A 13,832-nucleotide genomic window follows, 5' to 3' on the forward strand; every position below is an offset into this window, starting at 1 on the left:
TATTTACTTTTATATTTAATTGCCGTTTTCAGCTTACTATTCAATTCTCCAAAACTTTCGCGTGGCTCATTTCTATTTTATTACAGATTGGATTCTTGACACCGATTGTAGTGAGGCACTTTAAGCCGTTCCTGGAATTTCCTAGATAATTGCTTAACACTTTTCACACCACATCTTATGACATTCTGACAATCATTCAGTTGAGACTTGAACCGAGACACTTAATATTCGTTTTCGTAGGTATTTAATTGTTTCCGTGTAATACAATATAATATTATGAACAGTTAGCGATCGATCAAGCCACTTAGACATCGTACATGATATTACAAACAGATAACCTTATAAACTACTTACTTAAAATAATGTATTAAAATAAATTCTGAAATTATAAATATTATATTATATGAATTACTTGCTTAATAGTCACGATAAACCTTATTCTTTAATTATATTTGGAAAACGGGTATTGTGAATGTTATATGCATGTGTATTCGTGAAGACATATAAAGTCACAAATATTAATCGAAAGAATTCCTACTTTAATAATATAATACATTTCACAAAAAAAAAAAAACATTTTTGAGACATTCCCATATATTTTTATAAAAATGTGAAATGTCATTTTTAAGTTACTTATATATATTTCTCGTGTTGTGTGAAAACGCACACTAAAACACATTGCGTTAACCCACTTTGGCTTGGAACCACGTTTTTCGATTTGTATACCAGTGAACACCACACTATAAGATTCATTTTTCAAAATTCTATGATTTATTATTCCATTCAAACGTATAAAAACTGACATTCGTTGAGGTCAGTCTATCCATTATACTACCTATATACTATTTGAACTGACTTTTTGACTTTAGCAGAACCTCGAGCAGTTTTGTCGTTTGAGCGTTACTACGGAAATTAGTTTTTTTTTGAAGATGAGCAGCATCAAAAAAACAAAATTTCAAAATATCTATAAATTAAAATTTTATTAAATTAATTATGATTTGTAGTATATCCTTGTTTGTCAAATTGTCATTAGTGTTCTATTAAAGTTTTGTTATTATGAATAACAGTAGCAAACGGCCTAAAATTCTAAGTAACAACATAAAATAGGAATGCAAGTTCTTGGCTATACCTATTATTAAAATTTGAACAAGCAGAGACTCTGTACTATTCATTCGTATACGATGATACAAATTCTAAGAGACTCGGAACTCATACATATTTCTGACATATTGTTTTAGTCACAAAACATACAGTAACAAAATTACGTAAATAATGTAAACAATTATTCCTCTAGATTTAATATTTGTTTAAACCATTGATGTTATTCAATTATTTTCAAATAGTGATACTTAACATATAACTTTCAAACAATTAATAATAATAATATTGTATTTAAGGATTGATTAGGGAGAGGCCCTGATATAATATTTTCAATCCTGTGTTTGTGGAGCTTATGGAAAACCAAATAATATATTATATTTTATCGTTTTACGTACATTATTATTATTAAAAAGTATTATAATTTCACTGTCGTAAAAGGAAAAAAACATATTATATTTACCTAAATGCACAGAAATATTTTTGAACATCATGATAAACGGCTTACATGAGCGAACAGTCATTTGCATAATAATATATTCTACGTCTAAGAAGAAAAATTGCCTATGCAGTGCTCCTTAAAAAAATGTCAGTTTCTCTTTCGTTTTATTATAAAATAATAATATTTACAAACAAAATTATTCGATATTATTATTACGTTGCCCCAAATGCATGTCTAAAACATTTTGTGATTTATATGTTATGCGTTTACCGGACGGTGCGGATGGTGTTTCAGAATTATAGGAAAATTATTACATTTAACAATGCATTTCCTATAAGAAATTAAAGTGTTATGTTAATATATATATAATGTAGATCATAAATCTGCAATAATTGCAAAGGTGTAAAAATACCTACGGAACGGGCACTAAAACTATATTATAATCACTATACTACAGAGACGTGGTCGGTACGCGTCAAATGCATATTTTTATTAAATTTTATGTGACTAAAAAAAAAAATCATTTTTTTATTATATAACTTGCCAGTGAGGACATATTAATTTGAGTAATTATTCGAAATCCCATGGGAAATGTATAAAAATATTTGTGTATTATATTTAAGGTCGTAAAGCAACGAAATCTATTCTATGAGCCATTTACGATTTAAAAAAAATATACGATAACAATGCAGGTTAGCATAAAAGTAGTTACAATACGGGCTTTCATGTCACACAACAATATTATCATCCTACAGTTTTTCATTGTATTTACATAATTTCGCTGAGTCGATTGAAAATGTTTCATGATATATTTTTCAGTATTAATTAAATTATAAGTATATATAATTATAGCTTGTGGTTATGAGAAATACTTTAAATATTAAAAAAAAAAAAAAAAATAGTATTATGTTGTTGGTATATACTTTTAGAGTGAATAAAATAATATGTGACGTAAGTTGTTAATATGTAATAGGGTAAGTAGTTATCTGTATAAATTAAATTATGCAAATTTAAACCAATTAAATTGAATTTATAATACCGATAAGGTAACGGTTTAAAAAATAAACTCTAGTATATTGTGAAACAATGGAATATTTTAACTTTTAAGTAATAACAATGTATAATTAAACACGTGATAGTAATACTTGTATACAGAATAACAGATACTTGATTTACTTCAAAAGTCCACGGAAAATCCAGGGCTTAATGAAGTAAGAGGAAGAAAGCCAATTTTTTTTCTGTACTCATAATAAAATGTTACCTAAGTCTATAGTACATTATAATATGAAAAAAAAAAACAAAATCATTTACCACACATGATAATTAAGATGCAGTATGCATATAGCATAGTTTTTATCATTATTTTTTGTTTTATAATAACACTATTTTACTAAAATTTGGAGTTACTGATAATAATAATATAGTCTTATTTAAATAAATAATTGATACACTGATTATTCAATAAACATAACCAAATACGAAAACTGATTGCAGTTGAATACTGTTTAGCAAATACATACACGCATGATGATATTATATTGATTATAATTTATTTATAGCTTACTACAAACACTTTAATTGGTGTATCGGTTTTCATTGATGTATAACCTACATAAGTTTATCTTAAATTTAATAATTATAAATAATTATATGTTATAAGAAAATGGCATAATATATTACTATACAACTACGTCTACAACAAATAATTTTGATGAATTAATGCATATTTAAATTATATAAGTCTATAAAAAATATCGTAGCTTATTGAATTCTAAAAATAAAATAACATACCCGTGTAACATAAATAATATTTTATTAATATATATATATATATATATATATATATATATATATATATATATATTTTTTAATTAGATTGAATAAATTTAAATATTATTGAAGTATAATTTATCTTCAAGTAAATTATACAATTAAATAATATTTACAATTTTTTTATTTAAAACTATAAAAATTATAATTTCTGACAAACGTATATAATATGTTATAATTTACAATCTATGAGTATATGTTAATAAAGTTAATCGGAAGTGTGATAAAATGTACTGTAAAATACTTACAAAACATCAAAAATGTATTTATTTTCCATGAAAACTTCAACACACTATATTAGCAAATGTATTGTAAATTTGTGATGTTCTATATTATTATATTTTATGAACGTGTTGTAAATGAAAACGTGTATATTTTATAACAACAGTATAGTCGCATAACACGGAATATGTGTTGCAATTAATTATAATATTATAGACGGTTTGTGAACACGACCTACTCATTTTCACTTAAAGAATATTACAGTAGAATATACAATGTACATCACATAATAATACGTATACATCGTTTTTCGACTGAGAAGTAAAAAATTACGCTTTATTATAATTATTATAATAGTTAAATGCAATGATATATGATTTTATCTTTTAATATATATCATTAATTAAAATTGAATGTATATATATTCAAATAGTTTAACATTGTGACTTTGAAGACTTATCGTTTTAAGTAATATACTGTGAAAATAAATATGATATGACTCGATATATTAAATACGGAATACTGTTAAGTTTTTTGAATGAAAAATCTAAATTGGTTTAGTCATATTAAGTACTTGTATGTAATTGTTTATAGTTTCTAAATAAAATAAAATATTTGACAATCCTTATAATTTCATGGTGGAATATTTTTTTGAAACGAATGATAATACAACATACTTATTATTTATTAAACAATAAAACAGTGGAACGATTTCTATGTATATTATTAAATAAGGTAAATATAATATGTCAAAAATATATTAAATACTCAGAAGATGTTTAAACTCATCTACCTCTTAGGTATAAAAATGCATTGGGAATCGAGGTAGTTTGATATACCTACGCTATTTTGGATACCAAAATGATGAAAAATTTTTGTTGCTTTTAAATGTAAAAATATTCTAAACAATAAAAAATAAAAAAATAGTGAATTATTTTAATTTTGTATTTTAAGTACTATCAACTTTAAATATCAAAAATATGTGTTATACATTATTGGAACTCCATTTATATTGTTTATAATTTCAATGGTGATTGCAATATAATTTATTTTTTTTTGTGTGTGTTTTCCAGGAGTGTTTCCGTTTGCACCAGTGTATTGTCTGGCATGGATATGTCTGGACGTTTTGTTTTGCACCGCCAGTATAATGCACTTGTGCACGATCAGTGTGGACCGGTACTTGAGCCTGCGGTATCCGATGAAATTTGGCCGGAATAAGACGCGACGAAGGGTGATACTAAAGATCGTGTTCGTATGGTTGTTGTCGATAGCGATGAGTTTGCCGTTGAGCCTCATGTACTCAAAAGTAAGTTTTCTTAAATTATTTATTGTATAATATTATAATATGAACGTGTTTATTATTATTATTATTATTATACGTTGTGATTTTGTGGTTTCTTCTCTTGGCCCATTGCATCCCATTAAACTTTGAACTACTTAATTTTTTTATTAACAAACTATCATTCCTTCTTTCCGCTATTTGCATAATGATTTACCACCACTTCTACTGAAACTATACCGCTACCATGGCTTGTAGTTGGATTTTTCCTTACGATGACATTATACCCAGAGGTAGTTTAATTTTCGATTAAAACTTACATTTTAAAGATATTCCACTCGAAAGGATACGAAAATCAGTTGATATAAAATCAAAATGACACGCTGATCGGTGAATGGGATAAAGTGAAAGGGTGGAGTAGATGTGTATGTGGTGAGATATTTTTCCACCGTTGCTAAATTTACGTTTGTCTGTAATCACGCACGCACATAATACTTATATTTACAATATAAATGTTAAATGTAACATAATAATAATACATTTTGTTGTCAAAAAAAAAAAAAAAAAAATGGATCAAATGAATGGTATTGTGCTTTATGTTATTTGATATGATATTATACGTATCAACTCAATGCAAACATTTATAGATTTTCATGCTGATTTCGTAGATATTATTTTTATTTTAGTATTCAAAGGTATTTATTTTAAAATAGATTATTTTACGTTAGTTTATTCAAATTTTACTATAATTCATACAATGATAATATGTAGTATAATAAAATAATATATGTAATATATAGCATACTATTGGTTACTAACATAATATAATTGTTGGTAGAAGTATAGTTAACGTGTGTTTTTATAATACGTATATTTTTATAAATAATATATTTATTTTTGAAAATACCCGTCAAAAATGTAGTATTTTTACAGTTATATTTTTTTAAATTGTCTTCTTGAAATATTTTTTACAGATTTAACATCCGATTTGGATTTTGATAAATATGCATACTTGGACGTATATTTTTATCTTTATCGTTTTTATTTTTACTTAATAAAAAATATTCATATTTACAATATAGCATTAACTCTAGCACTAACATTAAAATAGTTTTAAAAATGATAAAATCAAAAACAGTATACATCAAAAATAAAAACGGTTCCAAATATTTGATTCAGTGAATCGAGATTTTACTAAAGTTTATTTAATAATGTAAATTTTTAAGAGAGTAAACTTTACATAAAAAGTTTACAAAATATTTTTTTTATAATATTAAACTGAGAAACCAAGCTAAGAATAATAATATCTTATCGAAAGTTTGCATTTTAAAGCGATCATCTTTGGATCAAAAAGTTTGAAAAGAAAATTACATGTATTGTTACGACTTATTTAAAATAATTTAAAATTTAATTCTATTAAGCTTAAGTGTTTGTTTTGAGATAGTAATATTTAAGTTTGTCACTACTTAAGTTCAACATATACTTCTATGATGATATGTTAAGGACACTTTACAACACTATATAAAAATATCAAACATGAAAATTCATAGCTACCAAACTTTTATTCATTAGTATAACGTTTTTGTGAATAATACTGTTTTAAGCCATTTTTATTAGATAACCTTAAATAAAATTCTTAAAGAAAACACACCCATATTAAACATTAAATATATTTTAAAAAAATCATGATTTAAGATTTCAGGTGACAGATACATCCAAAACAATGTTATCATTTAAAAATGTTAATTAAAATAATTTCGAAACTCGTATTATTATAAAGTTTAACTGTAACATGGTAGGTATAGTCAAAGCATCAAAAAATACATATTTGAAAATCCTTAGTATATATTATCATCAGTATTTTTTTATTTAAATTTATATTCCTAGAAATAGCTAGATTTGTAAATGAAAAAAATTCCTTATATTTTATCAAAAATTATGGACAATGTGAGACTTATGAACTTAAAACACATTTAACTTGAAAAGTATCGTATCGGGTATTAAAAAAATGCGTTGAAAACTAAAATCTTATTGTGACGTTTTTCCGTCATTTTTGAAATCTATTTTATTTTTTTTTGATAATACTTAATTTAAAAAACTCAAATTTAGACACAAGTGAACAATATGCTATGTATGTTATAATGTTTGACATAGCAATACGGACGCGATATTATTTTTATTATTATGTGTGTTGAAATTGAAGTGAAATGGTTTCTACTGCAGTCGTCCAGTGAATATAAATCGTTGTCGCTGAGAGCCCCCAGACTCAGCTATGTGCTTGTACTGAGTATTGTAATAGATTTTGGCATTCCGTGTTCTCCGGTATTTAGATGGCGCTTTGCATTCTTAGTCTCGTTTCGTTTATTTCGAATCGTCCAAAATTCGTTACGTTTCACAGTGTTGCATTTACTAATATTCTACATTTCCGTATAATATGTTATACAGGTATTAAGGATGAATTTCGATTTATGATGGTTCAACACTAGTAACTAATATACTTAATATACTAATATACTTTAACAAAGTATTTTTGAATTTTTTGAAAACCATATTTCAAACATATAATGTTTAAAAACAATTGTATTTTGAAATATTATATTTTTAAACAACATATGTGAACGAAATAAACTAAAACAACTTTACACTAATGCACGCCTAACTGTTATTATTAAGAATCAAAATATGTATTACAATTATATTAAATAATATGTTAAATTTTATTGCAACGATTCTGTGAGTAATAAGATTGAAATGTCGAAACCAGAACCAATGGTGCACTCCTATGTTTCGTTTGAGGTGATGAACAAGCTTTTAAAAGAGGAAAAATGGTTCTCATGTTTGAATCAAAATTAAGTTTAAATTGTTACCCATGTACAAAAATAATTAAAACTATTATGATATGGCTGTCCATTTTCATCTGCTTCATAACGAACCACATATTGTTGTAAATCATTTGACGGAAAACTTAGTTTTATCGTTTTACCTGTCCTAATACAACTTTTATAAACTGAAAGAAATATTCAGTGTAAAATATATCCAAAACAAAGAATTCGTTACAAAAATAACATAAAAGTAGTTAGTTAACATTAGTTAAATTATTTTATGTTTACGATTTGTAAAAACTCATATAATTACCATATTAATTTAATTTGTTTTATTTTTTATTGATTATTTTAATAAACTGGGCTTCTTTAATATTATGTTAGACTTTTATTATAATTAATAATTACAAATATGTACCTTTATAGCTACATAAAACATATGATTTATTATAAAAAAACATAAGAGACCCGATCTATGCCCTTTTTTCCTTCACCATCGACACCCCTCTTATTTACAAAGGTGTTAGCACATTCTTAAAAGGGCATACTTTAAAAAAAAAACACACATAAATAGAATTCAAATAAGAGAAATGAAAATAAAAAACCATTTCAAATTAGAAAAATCCATTTTGTGTTCGGTGAAAAATGTTTGTTGACATGACAGTGATTATTAGTAGCCTATAGTGTTATTTTACCAAACGGATAAAATATATTCAGCTATATTACTCGCTGAAATATCTCAACGTTTTATTTGACCTTCCATCGAGAACGCACGGTATACAATATCATAGTGACATTTTGTCTCCATTTATTATCACAACATTCCAGTAACAGTCTAAATCATTATTATAAAAGTCTATTTTCAATGGAAGGCATAACGTATTTGTTTTTAATACACTATAGTAACCCGAATGTGTATTTATAATATCGACTCTAATGCTATTCGAAAAATCATATCACATATCTGATATCATGTTATATGATATAAGCCGTCATCGGAATATAATATTTCGCTAAATTGTAAAACTAATTGATTCACAATAATTACCTAAGGAGCTATGTATTCTATTTGTAATTGTAGAAAACCTATTATAGGTGTTATAGTAATATATATAATATATATCCAGGGACCAGGGCTGCGATTATTAATGCGCTAAACAACCATGAAATATGCATACACAATATAAGCACTTAGAAATAGGAAAGTACGTACGAAAATTCTGAAAAATTCGAAACGAAATTCAAAAAAATGCGTACACTGGATATAACTATATAAGATAAAAAATGAATACACCCTCTAATTTTGAATCGGAGTGGACTGTAATTTTGTCACACTCGAACTGACTGGACTTGCGATTCGTACCCGTATTTATAGCTGCGGTCTCGCCAATCACGTCGGTAATGCGGTGACGCCCGACAGTGCTTGGGGAAAATCCCAACACTGCACGGAAAAGTCCGGCGTGACTGGGGAATAGCCAACGCCGCATAGAATCCGTTGCCACCGGGGGTGGATGTTGTCGACGTCTGCGACCGTCCTCACCACTATCCCTTTTGATGTTGCTGATGATCCCTTGAACGGTCATGATTATTAATCCTAACCACTCAGTTCATATTTATAATAATATTGAGTCGGTATATTATGTGCCGTTTTAACTCTTCGCGACTTCTCGACATATCGTCACGCGCACAATGACATTATGATATAATATTATCGTTATTACCGAACGATTACATATGGTCACCAAGGATACTATAGTTGAAATAGGCAGGTTTTCAAGTGTTTTGACCTATTGTGCAATCGGACGGCCAGACTTGCGCTCCACAAAGTACGCATAACCAGCGGAAGGTAAGTAGGCCGATCGTACGACTCCAGACGCCAAACGTGCAGGCCCGTGCAGCCAGCGTTCGTTCGCGGCTATTAGTTCGCTGGGATGTCACCCTAAAGATAACATGTATAGACAATTATATGCTATACATATTAAAACTAGAAAGAATTACAAAACGATAAAATACACCATGATATGGTGCATTTCACATGTAAAAAAATACTTTGAGTGGTGAGAACACGCTCTTTATAAAAATAAAAATAAACAATTTAATTTTAGTAATATAATTGTACGTGAAATCCACTTTTTTTATAATAAACATAGCATATTCAACTATATAGATACTATAAGGAATAAGTATCGAATCTCGCAGTATATATTAAATATGTTATCGAATAAAAAATAACATCGTTTAGAAACCAGTCATAATATTTTTTGATATAGAAATAAAATTATGGATTTTCACTGGTTATATCTCGACGAATTAACATTTTATCTCTTTTTAATTTTAAGTCAGTATAAAATGTATAAATATGTAAAGTCAATTAATTCAAAACCACATATTATGACTTGTAATCATAAAATCAGAACAGCACATTATAACATTTTATATTTGAACTCATTCTATTTTTTTCTCTCACATGGTTATTAATAGTTTTTCTTTGTGACGAATTATGGTAGGTATAACGGTACGAAAAGTTTAATAGTTTTCAAAGGTTGGTTGTGGTTTGGTCATCACAAGACCATAGTCATCCTTTAGGGTAGTACCTCAATAAGAGGGTGCATTCTATATTAACATCATAAAGTATAAATGTTCAACCACAAATAGTTTCAATCAAAATTATTAAAAACACTGTTTGTGCATAACATTATCGTATAGTTAATTTTCTTTTATGTTGCATTCTTGCGCTACTGATATAGACCTTCTGGATTTAACATTTAAATTACATATTACGCTGTCCATCGAAAGAAAACCTGTGATTTAGTTGATAAAATCTAAATTGTTATAATTATATTTTTTTTTACTGTAAAAAGTGTTTTCTAATTTATTTGTAATATTCAAACATAAGAATTAAATCAGTCGCATTATATTTTATAAAATTTAAAAATATTTTACCTTACAATATACTGAAAATATCATAAGGCTATGCCACTGTATACGCGTTAAGATTATAAAAATCGTTCACACCATTGAATCGGTATTCCAATAGATAAATTAACATAACAAGTGGTACTTATAATTCTTATGAATTAGATTTCGTAATCACATTTACAAGCATGTGAAGTGTGAAACAAATGGACATGATTTTATTCTGAGATTCTACAATATTATTACATACGAATTTTTAATACCTAACCTACATGACCTATTTTAAGCTTAATAGTTGAACTTACTGTTTATGTTTAATGACTTAGTGCAAAAAATATAATATTTTATTATATAATTTTACGGTTAATATTAAATAATAATCATTAACATTTTTATAATAACACTATCGTGAAAATGTTAGTGCAATAAATTAAAGTTTAAATATTAAATTCTTATTTTTAATGGAGTAGTAAACTATAATTTTAACTATTACTTTTTTAAACAAAAAGTAAAAGAAATTACTCTTATGTAACTATCCAATTATCTAGTTTCAAAAAATCCGTAGTTATTACAAAAAGCAATACAATTTCTAAATTATTGATAGTGTTAATTTTAAAGTTCGCAGTAATTCGTGATTTTCTTAAGTCTACCTATAAATATATGTAACTAAATTAACGTGTTCCTTAAATATTAAATCAATTTTCTTTTCCTCTTTTCTAATTTTAATGTTTCTTTATTTATTTATTTATTTTTATAGATGGCTTTGATCTTCTAACAATCTTATATTAATTCGTTCGGATGTTTTGTATAATATAATAAAATAAAATAAAAATAACTTTTATAGAAATATTTTTAAAGTTATACAATAAATTAATAATTTTTGTCTAGTACTTAAATAATTAAAAATTTATTTTTATTGTTATATTTTTTTTCCTGTGCAAACAAATCTCTTCCACAACCTACCACATACAGAGTACTTAATAAAATTTCTATATTGTGGTCTATGTAAGATAAAATAAAAATATGTACCTATATGACTTAAGCAATAAAAAAAGTTGAGTGTAGTGATATTTGAGTCAGCTCTTTATATGTAACACTTGTCGAACAATTCACAATCGAAATTTGAATTCACTTATTCTATATCGAAAAGTAATAAAATTATGATCACTATAGCCGTTTTAGATATCTCGTTGCATACATAAGAACTATAATTTGACTGTATGCGTAAGATATATTTTATTTGTTTTTATATAATCCTATATCCTTTAACTAAAAAAGGATTTTTTAAATTAAATTTCTATAAACATATTTAATTCCATAATAATACAAATAATAATAAGACAATGACTACTAATATATAATATATTGTGCATCGTATTATTTTCTGTAATTCTAAAATTATAAACGTAACTATAAACTAATTCAAAAACTAAAATCGAGTATAAAATACTTTTAATATTCAATACATTTACCGCTATATTATTCAAACAAAAAATATGTTAATATTATCACATTATAATAAGACTATATTATATAATATACTTAAAATTAAAATTAAAATCACACTCATAAGATTTTATACATTGTGTAATAAATTTAAATTTGTTTATAATGTGTCCCTTGCCATCATATATAAATAAAATGTAATACATGTTACAGTTGTGCTTATATAATTAACCATTTTATTTTATTAAAGCCAATTAGAGTAAGATTATTTCAGCGTGAAATAAATAGTAATTTATGTTATAACCATAGACATTTGCTAGTAAATTTTTTAGTGACACATTTTCTAGTCAATGGACATTTTGAATTGATTTTCTTTCTTTATTTTACATAACACTATGTAAATCAGGATATAACTCATATAGTATAAGTATTTTTATTGCAGTGATGGTTTAAATGTTTATGGTTATAGAATATCTACAACAGATTTTGGATTGATGAAAATAACATTAATTGTTTTATTGTATCTATATTATTATATTTATTGATTTTGATATAGTTTATTGTGTTGTTTAGTATTTTATATTTTCTAAACTGACTAGAAATTAATACGTTTTGGTGCGATACAAAAAGATATTTAATTGAAGTTCTAAGCGTATATTACATAATATATATCAACGTAGAATGATGATATTCTATTATGTTTGTCTAATAAATGTATGTTTTGTTGCAGGATTTCAATTCGGTGCTAGTAAATGGCTCTTGCCAGATACCCGATCCATTGTACAAACTGATTGGATCGATAGTGAGTTTTTACATTCCACTAGGCGTTATGATACTAACTTATACGCTGACCGTTCGACACTTGGCTGCAAAGAGGCAAAATCTACAAACGGGCTTCACGCACAATACGAATCAAAGTAATTTTGAACAGAAATGTATAATTATAGCTTTACGATTTATTTAATAAGCTTTGGATGGTTGCTAATTGGTTGTTCAATAATGGTACCCTACATCATAATATGGCTAACGTAATAACAATAATAAATTAAAATGCAACTATTGTATGTTGTTAGAGTTAATATATTTTAGAGTAATATTTATTATTTTCCATCATGAATTTTGTACGTAACATTTTTACCGTAAACAGCGTATGTTGAGAAGTAGCGTTTTCTATCTGGTCGATTATATTTAATACATTTTAATCAGTTTTTTTTTTTTTTTTTTAATACGATGAGAATCGTTAGGTTAGGTAAGGTTTTGGAATATATTCAGTTCTGAAAAATTATTATGAATAAGTAAATACCTTAACTCAGAACATTGGTAAAAAATAAAGAATAAAAATACATGAAATAAATCACGCATAACTTAACAATGCTTATTGAGATTAAAATATATATAATGTATATAGAAGACGAATAACGACTTATTTGCTATTATTATAATATTAAAGTTTATTCTTATATTACAACGACTTAATAAATAAACTTTTTTCAATAAAAATTTTAATAAAACGTTGAAGATTCAAAAAGAACCATTTAGATTTTAAAATGATGTGGTATTTTTTGGCATATGCTATCTGTTTTGTTTGTAGGATCGAATCATAATAGTCTGACAATCGCATTGTTCAATAAAAACTGAACACAATATGCTTGATTTTTTTAATTTAAACACTATATAACTTTGTAAGAAAATAAATCTAGTTTTGTTTCACAATGCATAAAAATATAAAAAAATTTATATTTTCAGTATTATTTATCTAATTGTAGTAAAAAATACC

General features: G+C 25.8%; 1 protein-coding gene across 1 annotated transcript in view; it reads left to right on the top strand.

Annotated features, from left to right (window-relative positions):
• The window catches only part of LOC114122493 (uncharacterized), a gene marked incomplete at its 5' end in the record, with an annotated part of 141,877 nt that overhangs the window by 100,056 nt on the left and 27,989 nt on the right, over window positions 1-13,832 (top strand). The window contains 2 exons of the mRNA XM_050198158.1: window positions 4,666-4,898; window positions 12,786-12,972. Of these exons, the coding sequence (XP_050054115.1) occupies window positions 4,666-4,898; window positions 12,786-12,972 (420 nt within the window). The remainder of the gene's footprint in view (window positions 1-4,665; window positions 4,899-12,785; window positions 12,973-13,832) is intronic.

The sequence above is a fragment of the Aphis gossypii genome, chromosome 1, assembly GCF_020184175.1.
Source record: "Aphis gossypii isolate Hap1 chromosome 1, ASM2018417v2, whole genome shotgun sequence".
Lineage (NCBI taxonomy): Eukaryota > Metazoa > Arthropoda > Insecta > Hemiptera > Aphididae > Aphis > Aphis gossypii.